Source organism: Lycium barbarum, chromosome 3 (genome assembly GCF_019175385.1).
Source record: "Lycium barbarum isolate Lr01 chromosome 3, ASM1917538v2, whole genome shotgun sequence".
NCBI lineage: Eukaryota > Viridiplantae > Streptophyta > Magnoliopsida > Solanales > Solanaceae > Lycium > Lycium barbarum.
In genome coordinates this window covers 3,774,993-3,789,247 of record NC_083339.1, presented here as the reverse complement: position 1 = coordinate 3,789,247, position 14,255 = coordinate 3,774,993, and the positions used below count along the sequence as shown (strand labels likewise).

The 14,255-nt window shown below is 35.9% G+C and overlaps 2 protein-coding genes across 2 annotated transcripts; both read right to left on the bottom strand.

Moving 5' to 3' along the window:
• Positions 1-1,677: 1,677 nt before the first annotated feature.
• Positions 1,678-5,111, bottom strand: LOC132629957 (wall-associated receptor kinase-like 20). Its single transcript, XM_060345395.1, has 2 exons — positions 3,031-5,111; positions 1,678-2,668 (listed from the first exon to the last, which is right to left on the bottom strand). The coding sequence occupies exons 1-2, from the start codon at positions 4,212-4,214 to the stop codon at positions 1,945-1,947; spliced, it is 1,908 nt and encodes a 635-aa protein (XP_060201378.1). The 5' UTR covers positions 4,215-5,111; the 3' UTR covers positions 1,678-1,944.
• Positions 5,112-5,262: 151 nt separating this feature from the next.
• On the bottom strand, positions 5,263-13,789 carry LOC132629958 (peptidyl-prolyl cis-trans isomerase FKBP16-4, chloroplastic). Its single transcript, XM_060345396.1, has 10 exons — positions 13,606-13,789; positions 12,845-12,991; positions 10,621-10,676; positions 10,468-10,523; positions 9,677-9,734; positions 9,299-9,373; positions 8,385-8,474; positions 6,933-7,010; positions 5,561-5,601; positions 5,263-5,453 (listed from the first exon to the last, which is right to left on the bottom strand). Exons 1-10 carry the CDS (start codon positions 13,676-13,678, stop codon positions 5,426-5,428), a joined length of 702 nt encoding a protein of 233 aa, XP_060201379.1. The 5' UTR covers positions 13,679-13,789; the 3' UTR covers positions 5,263-5,425.
• Positions 13,790-14,255: the final 466 nt, after the last annotated feature.

Sequence of the window (14,255 nt, the reverse complement as noted above, 5' to 3'; positions counted from 1 at the left end):
TGCTCTCTCTTCTCAATAAATATTTACTCTATTAATGATGAAACCTCTTAAATGTTAGTATGTGCACTCACAAAATCAGCCAATTGATGTAATTAATAGAAGGGTAAAATGAAAAAAAGCTACTTAATTTTATCTTGAGTAAACAAAACGACAAATATTATGAGATAAGTATCTTTAGTAAGGACGACAAATATTTTGAGATGGAGGGAGTACTAAAATACTCTCTCCGTTTCAATTTATGTGAACCCATTTGACTGGACACGACATTTAAGAAAGAGTGAAGATTTTTGAAACTTGTGGTTCAAAATAAGTCTTAAATATTTGTGTGGCTATAAATCATTTCATAAAGTGAATTTGGTTCCAAATTAGGAAAGAGGTCATTCATTTTGACATAAACTAAAAAGGAAATAGGTTCACGTAAATTGAAACAGAGGGAGCAGAACTTAAAATGTTATGCAGTTGACTTCAAGATTTAAAATTTAAATTATGATGAATCTCGTTTTTCGAAAAATGTGAAATTTCCTCCCACTAAAAATCTGTTTCCACTGGGCAAAAACGAAAGAAACTAAAATATGCATCCATGTTCTCCTTCTCCTTCTCCTTCTCCTATGGAATAATGAATTGGTATTTATAGATGAGTAATACTAGTAATTGGACAATTAAGTTTGTATTCTTAAATTATTTTCTTGGATGAGCTAAAAGTAATAAAATGAAATGGCACCTACTCACAATCTCATTACACAGTATAACATCAACTGAAAATAAAATTAATTGAGCTAGTTTTTGTGGTTGAATTAGGCTCGATGTTCATTTTCTTAACGTGGCAGCAGAGCATTCAAGTCTCACTGCAATCCACAATCAAAAAGAAAAAAGGAATCATGTGTTTGGCCCGTGAAACAAAATCAGGTCTTCATGTGAGGCCACGTGTTGAAAACATAATAAGTGAATAAAAGTGCGCTCTTTGATAGCATTAACTTTTAAATGAAATGGTTACACCGTTTAAGAGTTTTTTTTTAGAATATCTTAAAGTAAAATAACTTTACTATTTGAAATGTGATATAATCTCCTTTTGTTAATACTTTGATAATTTGCGTTGGATCTGCAATTAATTTGCAGGATTGATTTTCCCAATAGTAGGTCAATTATATTCTCTGATAAAAAATGAAAATTGGCACACCATTTCAAGAAAGCAGCAAAGGTTTGGATATTCACTAAAGTGGCAATGATTAACCAAATTTCCACTTAATTTATGATTGCCAACATGCCAAGAGACAGAAACCTAAAATTTGATGTTGGAAATTCCTGTGCAATATGCTTTGCCCATTCTCCAAAGCTGATTTACTTTTTTTGTAAAGTGCATGAAAACAAATATACTAAATTCTATCAGAATTTCACATCTGCCACATAATTGAAATCCATGACTTTTTTTTATCATTCATGCTTTTTGGACAAAGTAAGGCATCTGATCCATCAAAAGTTGCGGTGGAATAGATAGAATCCCTCCACTCTTAACCATATATAGGTCGCAGGTTTAAGCTTGGAAATAGAAAAATCTTGGGGGTAGGGATCACGTCCCCCTTTAATGGACCTTTTACGGCTCGAATCTAGAATAGTCGAGGCTTCAATGCGATTACCGAATACCAAGTGGGAAGCAAAACAAAAAAAGCACCTGATTCCAACATCAAACCTCCTTTATATCTTTCCATGCATGATTTTCAGTACAATCAAAAAGATCCATGCCTTTTACACATTCATCTTTAAAGTAATTTGAATATTCAAAGATCAAGAACAATGACACAATTTATGTTGCTCGGACGTTTCAAATATACCGGATCCTTCAAAAGATATGCATTTTTTTAGGATCTGACATGGGTGCAGCAACATTTTTGAGGGTCCGAGCAACATAGATGACATCTTGTTTTCTCTAGGACTATGATACTTAATTCACATGATACCATAACTAACTTCGTCTGAAGCCTCTGCTTGATCAACTGTTTCACTTATGCAGTGAAGTTGCTGAACAACATCTTTCATGCATGGTCTCTCCGCCTTCGTTTCTCTTAAACACGCGAGTGCAAGTGCCAAGAACGCGTTCACACTACTCATTACATTACTCAAAGGCTCCTCGCCAAGCAAGCGCCTGTCCACTACTTCCATAACCGAACCACGGTTTTCTTGTTGAGTAACATAAACAACCAAGTTGACATTATCTTCGTTTCGCGAGAAGTCAACTGCCTTCTGAGAAGTAAGAAGTTCTAGTAACACAACCCCGAAGCTGTAAACATCACTTTTATCAGTTAGCTGGTAGTTGCGAAAATATTCAGGGTCCAAGTACCCTAACGTCCCCTGAGCACAAGTGGACACGTGGCTCAACCCTGGACAAGCCAATCTTGATAGACCAAAGTCGGAAACTTTGGCATTGAATTCATTATCAAGAAGTATGTTTGTAGATTTGACATCTCTGTGGTAGATGGGAGGGTAAGCGGCCGAGTGAAGATAAGCCAATGCTTCTGCAGTTTGTGAAGCAATTTTCAACCTTGTTTTCCAGCCAAGAAAGGTAGAGTACTTACCATGCAGATGATCATGGATCGTTCCGTTGGAAATGTACTCGTAAACCATCAGAGGCTGTTCAGCTTCTACACAGCACCCCAAAAGCTTGACCAGGTTCCTGTGAATGTACGGGTAGCAAAATTAGCCCATGAGAAAATGATCCGCCCAACCCGCTTAAGTTTGACCCGCTCATTTATTAGCTCAGCCCAACACGTTTCAGCCCAAATATGTAGTCCAAATTGATCCATGAGAAATCTTATCAAAATATTTCTAAAAAAACATTTTTTTATTTGATATGTTATCTATAACCATAATAAAGATAAAATAGTTTTATTATTAGGTCTTAAAAAATTGTAAAAGAACAAACAGAGAAACTGAAATTTAGTAAAAATTAGGGGGTGGGGGGTTGGGTTAAGACCCACTTTTTAGCCCATTTTAGCCCTCCCAAATCCAGCTCAACCAGCCCATTTGACACCCTACCTGTGATTGACTTGAGAAAGTATCCCTACTTCATTGAGTACTTGTTGAGTGCTCTTCACATTTCCCACTTTCGCTAACTTTACTGCTACAATGGTTCCATCGCGAAGCTCGCCCTTATAAACTTCTCCAAAACCACCGCGGCCCAGGATTCTGTCGTTTGAGAATCCGTTTGTAGCTTTCTTTATCTCCTTAAGACAAAACATCCTGGCAGATTTTCCACCATTGTTCGATTTTAGAATGTCTTCTCTTGCCTTGGCAAGCCTGGCCCGAGCTGAAAATCTTCCTGATTTTCTCAAAGTAAAGGCAAGCACCGCAACAGAAAAAGCCATAAACAAGGCAATTCCAATAGATACCTTTAACACAAAACCAGAGTGTTTCTTCTTCATGCAAGTTCCTAAGCTTTGGTTCCAATAGTGGTCACTTTTGCAAAAACAGCGGAAGATGCCATTTTTACCGGAAGGCGAACATGTAGATGCTCCAGAGCAATCAGATTGTGATCTACAGCGTGGCTCAGGTGGGGGAGACCATTGAATTTCCAACCCCTCATCCCATTCGTTAGATGGCTTCTTATCATCCAAGTGCAGAACGCTTTTAAACGCTCTGCACCCCGAAGTATGAAGGCGTATCTTGTACGCCGAAGGCATACCTCCAGCAATAAAAGTGCAACATGGATTAACACCACTTGCACATTGAAGTTCCCTTTTAGCATCAACATGTCCAGAGCTCTGCAGATATTTATGGCACAAGCTAGAAGGTGTGCAATTTAAAGGAGACACCAGAAGCCGAGGAGAACAATTAAATAGGAAGATAGTGTTAGAAGAAGTAACGTTAAACGGACGACTCTGGTTCAACCACAGTCCCTCGCTCACAGGCATGTCTTGTGTAACACAAGTACCGGGCAGCCAGGGTGATGGTTGAACCACCATACGATTGAATGAGGCCATAATCCTTAAAATAACATAAGAGCTTCCGTTAAGGGTATCGAGATAGAGCCTGTGAGAGCGAGGATCACAACGGATAGTATAGTCACGGTTGCCACACTCGGGATTTGTGCTTAAGGGATACGGAACTTGTAGCGAACCACAGTTTGGACATGTCTTTTGGGAATAAGAGTAATGAAAGAAGTGGAGTAACAGTAATACATAGAGGTTAGTTTTCCTCATGTAAAATATAGTCATGGTCATTTTTATGAGAGCAAAGAAGAAGTTGAAAAGATTATGGTAGAAATGATTTCTATAGTGGGTAAATATAGGAAAGGAAAGAGAATAAAGTGGGCGAATGTAAAAGGAAAAAAGGTAGTTTAAAGAATCTAGTTGAACAAAAAGATTTGGCAATCATTGGACAAAGGATTCTTATCTGAAGGTGACAAAGGACAGAATATCTATATCATACCTGAAATTTGATTAGCACTTGCCTGGAATGAGGTCTCTAATCTTATTAAAGAAAGAACTTGCCTAAAGAAGGAGAAATGAATTCTAAGGATGATTTCAGTTCCACATAAATAATTTGCAAGTTATCAAGAAATATGCATGTGCAGCAGTCCACTATTACTTCATCATTGTATAATAATGCAGCCTGCAAGAAGAATGTGAAGGACTGTACCAATATAAAATTCAGTAACTGTTTAAAGTGTGTGACCATCTCGTCCAAAAGCTTAAGCCGTTAAAGAGGGAACACTTATTTATTAGTTATATTCTCAACACGCCCCCCTCATGTGCGGCTGATTCTTTTTTTTTTTTTTTTTTTTTTTTTAATTCTCTTGGGCCAATCACTTGGACACTCTTTTAGATAATGAGTGACAATGAGATTCGATCCCAAGACCTCTGCCTGCTCTGATACAATATTAAAGTATATGACCATCTCATCTAAAAGTTTAAGCTGTTAGAGAGAGCAAACTTTATTTACTTGATTATATTCTCAACAATAACTAATATGTATAAAGACAGAAAACAGCAGGCTATAGTGACAAGTATAAGCCATCTTGGCAGACACTAATCGATGTCATAATCCAGACAATGAGAAGCAAAGAATTTTGTCCAAGATAGTGAAATTTGACACTTAAATGACTTCTACAAGCTGAATTTGTACTGAAAAAAGTCTTAATATTCTTTATATTATTTGTATCTCTGGTAACTAGGAAAGCATATGTGTTCAGTCCTGGTTGATTCAATTATTTCTATCAGAATTTTCTCACTGGCATTTCTTTGGGGTTATTTTTGAGCAAGTTCATGATGTGAGAATGAGTTTGAACTATACAATACTAACATTTTTAACGACAATTTCCTGGTAAAATACCAAATCAGAAGCAGAGCTCTTAGTATTCTGAAAATTTATACAATAGGCTGAGCGCTTTTGCAGGTGACAAATCATAAATTGAAGTATGTGAACACTGGGGCTATCCTTCAACAACTTTTACAGGAGTTCTGCACCAAGAAAAGAAGATAAATACATCAGATGCTGAGGATAATGAAGTTCAATAAAAGAAATAAGTCCATAAGTTTTTGATTGTTCTAAAAGCCTGACTACTCACCCGAATGGGCTTTGTTTAATAGACAGCAGTTCAATATCCATCTGTAGATTAAAAAATCAGTGGGTGAGAGAAGTAATAAAGATACAACGACAGTATAAGAACATTACAGATAATAATGTCCGTTTAGAGAATAAGAATATTATGAGAGATAAAACTTGCAAATGGCGTGGCACAAAACTGATTTTTTTGTGTGTGTGTGTGCGCGCCACGCGCACGGGTACTCGAATCCTATCGCAAATAAAAGCCTAGTATTTAAGTGGATAAGGGTAGGGGGTGGGTCCATTATCCACTGAGTTTAGAACCGTGCACCACTGGCCCTCGAGAATTTCTGGGTTATAAAAGAAAAAAGGATAAGCATTTAAGAAATTGATCTTTTGGTGCGAAAAGTTGAAAATCATTGCATAAATAGCACTATGCTTCCAGTTGAGAACCTTGAAACGAACGTGTCCTGACGTTGTCCAGGTTATGCATAGATTCTCACCGTCTTTTAGGATACCTGACTGATACCTAGCCGAATATTGGTGGCGAATTCTGGTAAAGTGATTTTTTTTAAATGGAATATCCTAGAGGTATGATGTTCTACTTTTTATGGGAACTTATTCCACTTTCATATGAAATTTCTTCTGGAACATTCTTTTTCTTTTTTCACAAAGAACAAAGCTACCAAGAGTGACCACATAGCAAAGAATAATTTAAAGATTATGTTATCTTTGTTTTCGGAGGTTCACACTTTCATCCTACGTGCAGGGGCTGAAATAGAACCTGGATACGGGTTCGGCCGAACCCAATAGCTTTTACTCAAACAGTGTATTTGTGTTGAGAAATTCATTAAATATGTACAAATATTAAACTTAGAACCCATTTCTTACCATTTGAAGCCATCGTTCTAAATCCAGAACCCATAAAGTTGAATTTCTGGCTCTGACTCTGCCTAAATGGCCATTTTATGATGTTGATGTAGAAAGAAACTTTTTCACACACACATACTTTTTCCCAAGAAAGTTAAAATTCCATACGTGCAGAATACGTTTTTCTATTGATAAAAATGTTCTGCATCGATTAGATGCCAACAAGAATTTTCTATCAGCGCACCCCAGAGTTCACGGTGAAGAGACTCCCATTAGAAAGGTTTTCTGCTAGCCACATATTTGATGATTCTGATAGTATTACTATACTATAAGAGTGATAACGATGATCTTTTCTAGTGAAAACGTATTTAGATGCATTCCGCAGACCAACTAAAAGGTTAAGTAGACCATAATAGGCGCAAAAACTGTTGAATCCAAATGGTTTTCAGAAACTATTTGATAAACAGGAGTGGTCTTTCTTGGAATTTTAGTATAAACACATGAAGGCGACAATAAAATGATACCTCAATTGTTGCATTTGGAGGAATTTCCTGCACGCCTTTTTTCCCATAAGCTAGTTCAGGAGGAACTATGAGCAAGCGCTGCAAAAAAAAAAAAAATCATTTCAAATGTTTATCGCCTCCATGTAAAGTAATTAATCCGACATTATTGATGCAACTATGGTAAGTTAAATTTCATGGTCAGAAAGGCTCACACACTGAGTTATGACCAAGTAGTTGTGGTCCAGCATTCTAAGCTCAGGGAAAAAAAATTAGAACCTTCAGGACATTCCGATAATAAATTCTACATATACTTAGAAATTCTTTGTGCATTGAGTATCAAGTGCACGATGATCTCATTAATTTGACCACAATTATACTTTCAATCAATTATGCCGCAATTCCGAACTAGTTAGGGTCAGCTATATGAATCCTCTATATCCATATTTGCTCTATTCGGGCACATTACATTTCAATACATTAAATAGTTTCTCTTTTAAGGCAAATAGAGTTTCTCTAAAACTAGAGGTTCTCTAAATCTCACATTTATTCTTATATTGATATATAAGTCTCTATTTAGATTAGAAAATCTCACGCGAAAATCAAACCTAATGTGAGTGTAACAATAACAACTAAACCTTATTTTCAATCAATTGACATTACCTATATACATCTTGATCTTCTTTTATCAAGTTTAGTTCTTAGTTAAGTCTGCACTAAATCCTAGAGATTGCAGGCCTCTTGAGTCAACTTCCAATGCTGATTTTAGGTCTACCACATCTCCTTTTAGCACCTATGGATCTACGCATTTAGGTCTCTGTAGGACATAGTCAAACCATCTTAGGCAAGGTTATCTTCATATATGCTACTTGTGCAAATTTCTTTGCAAATTTGTTAGATTTGATAATTTCTAATCTTGTATGATTGCACATCCAATTTTAGCATCTACATTTCAAGGGCACCCATCTTGAGAATATGGTGCCCCTTAGGAGCCCAACATTCACCCTATAAAACATTACTCATCTTAGAACCGCTCTATGGAACTTCAATTTCATTTTGTCTGATATCTTTTTATTAGATAGCAGTTCTGCATCACTATTTCATTTTGAGCTATCCTATTTAATTTCTTCTTCTCCTTTAGATCTGACTTCAGCAATAACTGTTGGATTTTCATTTCAAATTTTTCCATTATTTCATATTGAGGAAGCTAACACTGAAAAGCTTAAAAAACTTTAGCGGTTGAATATTGATCACACTATTAGAGCAGGGAGTCGGTCGTCAGGGCGCAATTTGCTGCACCAATACGGACGGGGCATCAAGCCGACTCTTCAAATTAAGGAATATATATATATATATATATATATAAGAATCAATTTTTAACACATTCCTCTCCTCAGGGAACTCATTAGAAGGTATGCAGTCCAAATGAGAAATAGCCTGAATGTGATGGAAGTACAATTAAGCTAATTGTCTCACCTGTCCTCCTACTCGCATCCCTTGAACACCGAGATCTAATCCTTTAAGGACGTTTCCCCTCTCTGATTGACCAACGTCAAATCCATAAGGCTGAGGAAGTAGAGAATATTGGAATAAGAAACATGATAATATCTCAAAAAAAAAAAAAAAAAAAAAGTAAGTCACACAACTTCACATACAATAGATGTTCAGAAGACTCCAAAACTTGGCATTGTAAAAAAGGCAATCTACTTTTGGCCCTCGATTGACTCAATGTAATTAGAAATTTGTAGTTCTTTATGAAACGGTTCCTCCCAGAGTAGGAATCATATAGAATCAGATTACGATAATTGACAAAATGTCCAGTCAAGGACTAGAAAGTAAACATGAACTGGAAAGATTACATTGGCATTGTCCTGAAGTATTGAAACAACATAAATCTACTAATAAAGTGAATGGCAATGTAAAAACACAACTATCGCTCAGTCTTATAAAAAATACTTCAAATGAAGGTTCATAAGTTTCTAATGTACTACTCCCTCAGTCCCAATTTATGTGACACCTTTTCCTTTTTTAGTTGGTCCTAAAAAGAATGACATCTTTCTAAATCTAGTAATAATTTAACTTCAAACTTGCTAACTTACCCTTAATGAAATGATTTATAGCAACATAAATTTGTATGGTTTATTTTAGACCACAAGTTCCAAAAGTCTTCATTTTTCTTTTAAACTCTGTGTCCAATCAAGCACCTTCACATAAATTGGGACGGAGGGATTAATTGCTTGTTTTCCAAGGTTCACCTTGACTAGTCATGCAATAATATTCATTGTTTTACATGTAACAGGTTTCCATTTTCCACATTTGAAACTTGTATCTGATATTTGCCATACAAATTCTGAATACAGGCTGAAAGAAATAAAGCAGATGAGTCTTACTGTTCCACCACCAACTCCCATTCCTTGTCTACTTGTCATGAATGTGATGTTCCTCCATTTAGCAACATAGTGGACCTACAATTATGACATAATACAGTTCAGATATTAAGAAGCAACCTGGAAATCTGGATTTCTGACAAGTATATTATAATTGAGTACGAACTAAGAAACTGCAAAGCACAGTGAGACTACATGCATTACATTTTCAAATATATAATAAAAGATTCAAAATCTAAGGTACATTTTGCCTATACAATGTGCGTGATGGTGGATTATTAATAATGTGATGTTAGGCATATTTTTCTTATACATGTATGTTCTTAGAGATGAATCAAACATTGTACTTAGATACTCAATTCAACTTTGGCACAACCGTACTGCAACTCTAGATCCCTTCACGGCTTCAGCTCCAGTTCCAACCTTCAAATCATAGTACCTGAGAGATTTACACCGAAGAATGAAGTGAATAAACCACAACTAAGAAAGGAGAGGCACAATTCACTACTGCTTCTAGAGTTAAATTAAGTGTGTCTTTGGTATTTTCCAATTTTCCCATGTTCGCTTGGTCAAAATGTTTTGGAAAACACTTTCTCTAAGAAAACAAGTTCCTTAAAAATGTAATGGAAGTGGGGAAAATAAATTCCACAAGTGACAGTTCAAGTTCATTGTCTCCTCCTCACCCACCCAATGCACCCAACCCCAACACTGAACCCCACTCCCCACCCCATAATGTATTGCTAGATCACATATAAATGCTCTTGGAATAATATCTTTTACTTACTTACCAAACACTGGAAAATATGTAAGAAACTTGTTTTCCAGGAAAACATTTTCCTTCATACCAAACACACCCTAAATGGATGAAAATATGTGTTTCTTTTCCTCATTTGTGTGTGTGTGGGTGGAAAGAGGGGGGGGGGGGGGGAGGGGGTAGGCAGGCAATTAGATGCACATGAATAGAAAACAGGAAAATCACAATGTCTAGGCATGTCAAATGTGTACATTATATGTTGAACTAAGATATTGCATCCTTAGACTCGAGTTAGCTATATTAATCTTGTTGCAAGTCCAAGGGATATTAAAATCTGTATAATAACCAAGTGTAAAAGGAAATCCAAACGTGGGGAAAACAGTAATTCGATGCTTCAAAATTATATAGTACTACTAACTTTAGACCATTAGGAAGGGTTGTGTATTCGCTCTCTGGTATTTTTGCTCCTCTAAGCTGCAGCCAGGAAAATACACAAAAAAATAAAAAAAATCCATAAGTACAGAAGAGGAGATTCTCAACACCATATAAGGCTGATAGAATTTATTCTTACAGCTCTTCTACTTGTGCTAGTAGCTCCAGCCACATCACAAAGACAAAAAGCAGCAGCTGAACAGTGAAAGATATCAAATAAGTAATAATTAAAAAGGGCAGCCCGTGTTCACGTAGGGTCCGGGGAAGGGCCGCACCTCAAGAAGGTGTGAAATAAGTAACAATATATCAAAAAAATTGAATCTTGAAAAAACAAAAAAATGTAACAGTAACAACTACCAATACTTTGAATGAAAATGTCATTCAATAAAATACGAATTAACACATTACACAATACTAGAATGAAAAAGTATTAAAATGACAAGAAGGGGAAAGGATGGAGCTTTCTTTTTCTATTTTTAAAGGGATTTTTACACATTTGGCTACTCGGGCTAAGAACAATTAATTCTATTATAGAGCGAGGGCCAGTTTTTTTTTTTTTTTTTGAGTAAAAGGTAACTTTGTATTCACACAAAAAACTCATCATATGGTGATGAGGTATAATCTTACATCCCTTGGTAGGCTGAAACTATCCTGAAACAACAAAAAAAACTAGAGCTTACAGATGTCCTATAAAATCAACTAAAGATTCTACTTCCCCCACCATATCCTGTTTACACCAAAAATAAAGTAAACTAAGGCACTTCATCTTGATCTTTTGAGTGCTGCTGCCATTATCATGAAAACATCTTACATTCCTTTGTTTCCATAGTGTCCACCAGATGCATGCTGGTATATTCTCCCACCAGTTCTCCTTAGATCTTCTTTTTCCAATTCCTTTCCAGCTGTTCAAAAGTTCAAAAGTGGTCTTTGGCATGACCAAACTCACTCCAAGTAAACATAAGAACATGCTCCACAGATTTACAGCTGTTTTGCAATGTAGGAACAGGTGACCATTGATGTCTGTTTCTTGTCCACACATAAAACACCTTGAGCAAATCTGAGTACCTCTTCTCTGTAACACTTCATGAGTTAGGCATGCTCTTCTGATCACCAACCATGTACAGCAGGCAACCTTATGAGGAACTTTGACCTTCTAGATTAGTTCCCAAGGCCAGTCTACTAGCATTAACTGATTGCTATTCATGTTCCAATAACAAGATTTTACTGTGAAATCTCCCTTGTTATGCAGCTCCCAGACAGGTCTATCAGGGCCAACTGAGGCGCCCTGGAAGGTACCTAAAATCTGGAGCAAGTTTGTTACTCTGTCTATTTCCCAATCGTTCAAGGCTCTTCTAAAAATCAAGTTCCACCCTTGATTGCTCCACAATTGACAGACAGTGGCATTTTTCTGAACGCTTATGATGTATAAGTCTGGGAACATCTCTTTTAGACTAGTATCTCCTATCCATTTTTCATTCCAAAAATCTGTTTTTAGTCCATTTCTCACTTTTATGTGCATTTTACTATTTAGCAAGGGCCACAACCTTCTAATTGTCTTCCATACACTACACCCAAAGGCTCCATCAACTTCTAAAGTGGTCCACTGATTTAGAAGACCATATTTCTGTGCAATGAATCTTTTCCAGAGGGCCCTATCTTCAAAGCAGAATCTCCATAGCCACTTAAGTAGTAGACAGTTATTCTGTATACTTAAGTTCTTTATCCCCAAACCTCCTTGAGTTTTACTAAGAGTCACATCATCCCAATTCACCAGATTATGACCTTTCTTTTCTTTGTTACCATGCCAGAGGAAATTTCTTCTCAATTGGTTAAACTTCTTTTCAATGCTTTTTGGGACTGGGAATAGGCTCATCATGTAAGAAGGAAGACCATCCATCACAGATTTTATCAGTGTCACTCTGCCCCCCAATAGAGCGAGGGCCAGTTGCTAGCCAATATACAAAAAATATACATTAATTATGTATAAGATATGTATGCATTTTGAATATTAATTTGCTGGCTATTATTTTGGTGGGCGGCTACACAGTGTAAAAATCCTTTTTTTAAGAAGTCGTAGTGTCCGGCCAGCTTGTCCACACCTTGACTAATTCCACTTACGTGCTTCCTCACACTAGTACAGGTACTGGGTAAGATGGAGGATTCCTTTTACAAGCTACTATTACAAGTTTTTTTTTTTTTTTGACAATGTTAACAAGTTTTATTTATCTATGGGTTATATTAACATCTACACATGATGATTAGCAATAAATTTCAAGAAAATTCTATTCTCTACTGCTCAATGTGCTTTAAATTGAGGAAATGTATAGACTGAAAAGCAAGAAATAGAAAATGAAGAGAGTTACAAGCTATAATAAAAGACCCCATAATTGCCCTTCTTCCTTCATTCTGCTGAGAGAGAATTTTTTCTGGAACATCCAAAGATGATGATTTTGATGAGCAAACACAAGGTAAAGCTGTTTTACTCCATTTTGTGGGAAAGGGTCTATTTCCTGTAAGTTCAAGATTCAAACTTTAGCTTAAATTAATAACATGGATGTGTTTCTACTAAGTTAAAGATTCAAACTTTAGCTTAAATTAATAACATGGATGTGTTTCTACTAAGTTCAAGAATCAAACTTTAGCTTAAATTAATCACATGGATGTGTTTCTACTAAGTTCAAGAATCAAACTTTAGCTTAAATTAATCACATGGATGTGTTTCTACTAAGTTCAAGAATCAAACTTTAGCTTAAATTAATCACATAGCTTCAAATAATAACATAGGTGTGTTTCCTGCAAGTTAAATATTCAAACTTTAGCTTCAACTAATAACATGGGTATGTTTCCTACAAGTTCAAGAATCAAACTTTAGCTTCAACTAATAAACATGGGTCTATTTCCTGCAAGTTAAAGAATCAAACTATAACTTCAACTAATAAACATGGGTCAATTAATAACATGGGTATGTTTCATGTAAGTTCAAGATTCAAACTTTAGTTTCAATTTGTAATCTTTTCATCTTTTTTTTTTTTTTTGTGTGTGTGTGTGTGTGTGTGTGTGTGTGTGTGTGTGTGTGTGTGTGAGAGAGAGAGAGAGAGAGAGAGAGAGAGAGAGAGAGAGTTACTTGATGAGGAAGTTGAGGGGAGAGAGTGGAGAAAAGGGGTGGATTTGAGGGGATGATAGAGGAGAAGATCCATTGAAGAGGAAAGAGTCTTGAAAGTATGAGGAAGTGGTGAATAAATTAGTTAAGACAAAACTTTGGGTATGTCTTATCATTTTTAAGTTTGAAGATGAAGAGGGAAAATAAAGATAACATCCTCAATATGAACCACAATTTGTGCATATCACTTGGGACCTATGACAGTTTCGCGTTCAACTTAGACTGAATATATTTACGGGCTAACTCCGTCCACTAAAGTTAGGACAAATGAAAAAATTACATGGTAGTTTTACTTTTACTGGAAATTGAACCTAAGAAGAACTTATAATTTTCAAATGTCAATTTATGCGGGAAAAAAACTATAGTAGCACATTTTGCTCAACCAACAAGGTAAAAATTTACTTGCATTGGGTATTTTGCATCAATTCAATTAGTTTTTTAACATTTAAAAATTAAAGTGAGCAAACATATCATCTTAAAAATGCATGTATGAAATGCACATGTCTATCATTGACTGGTTTGGTTTAAACACTCAATGCGCGTTAATTCTTAACATTCGAAAATGAAGAACTTTTTTAGTAAGGAGTGTTTTACTCTTTTTAGGGGATGGGAGT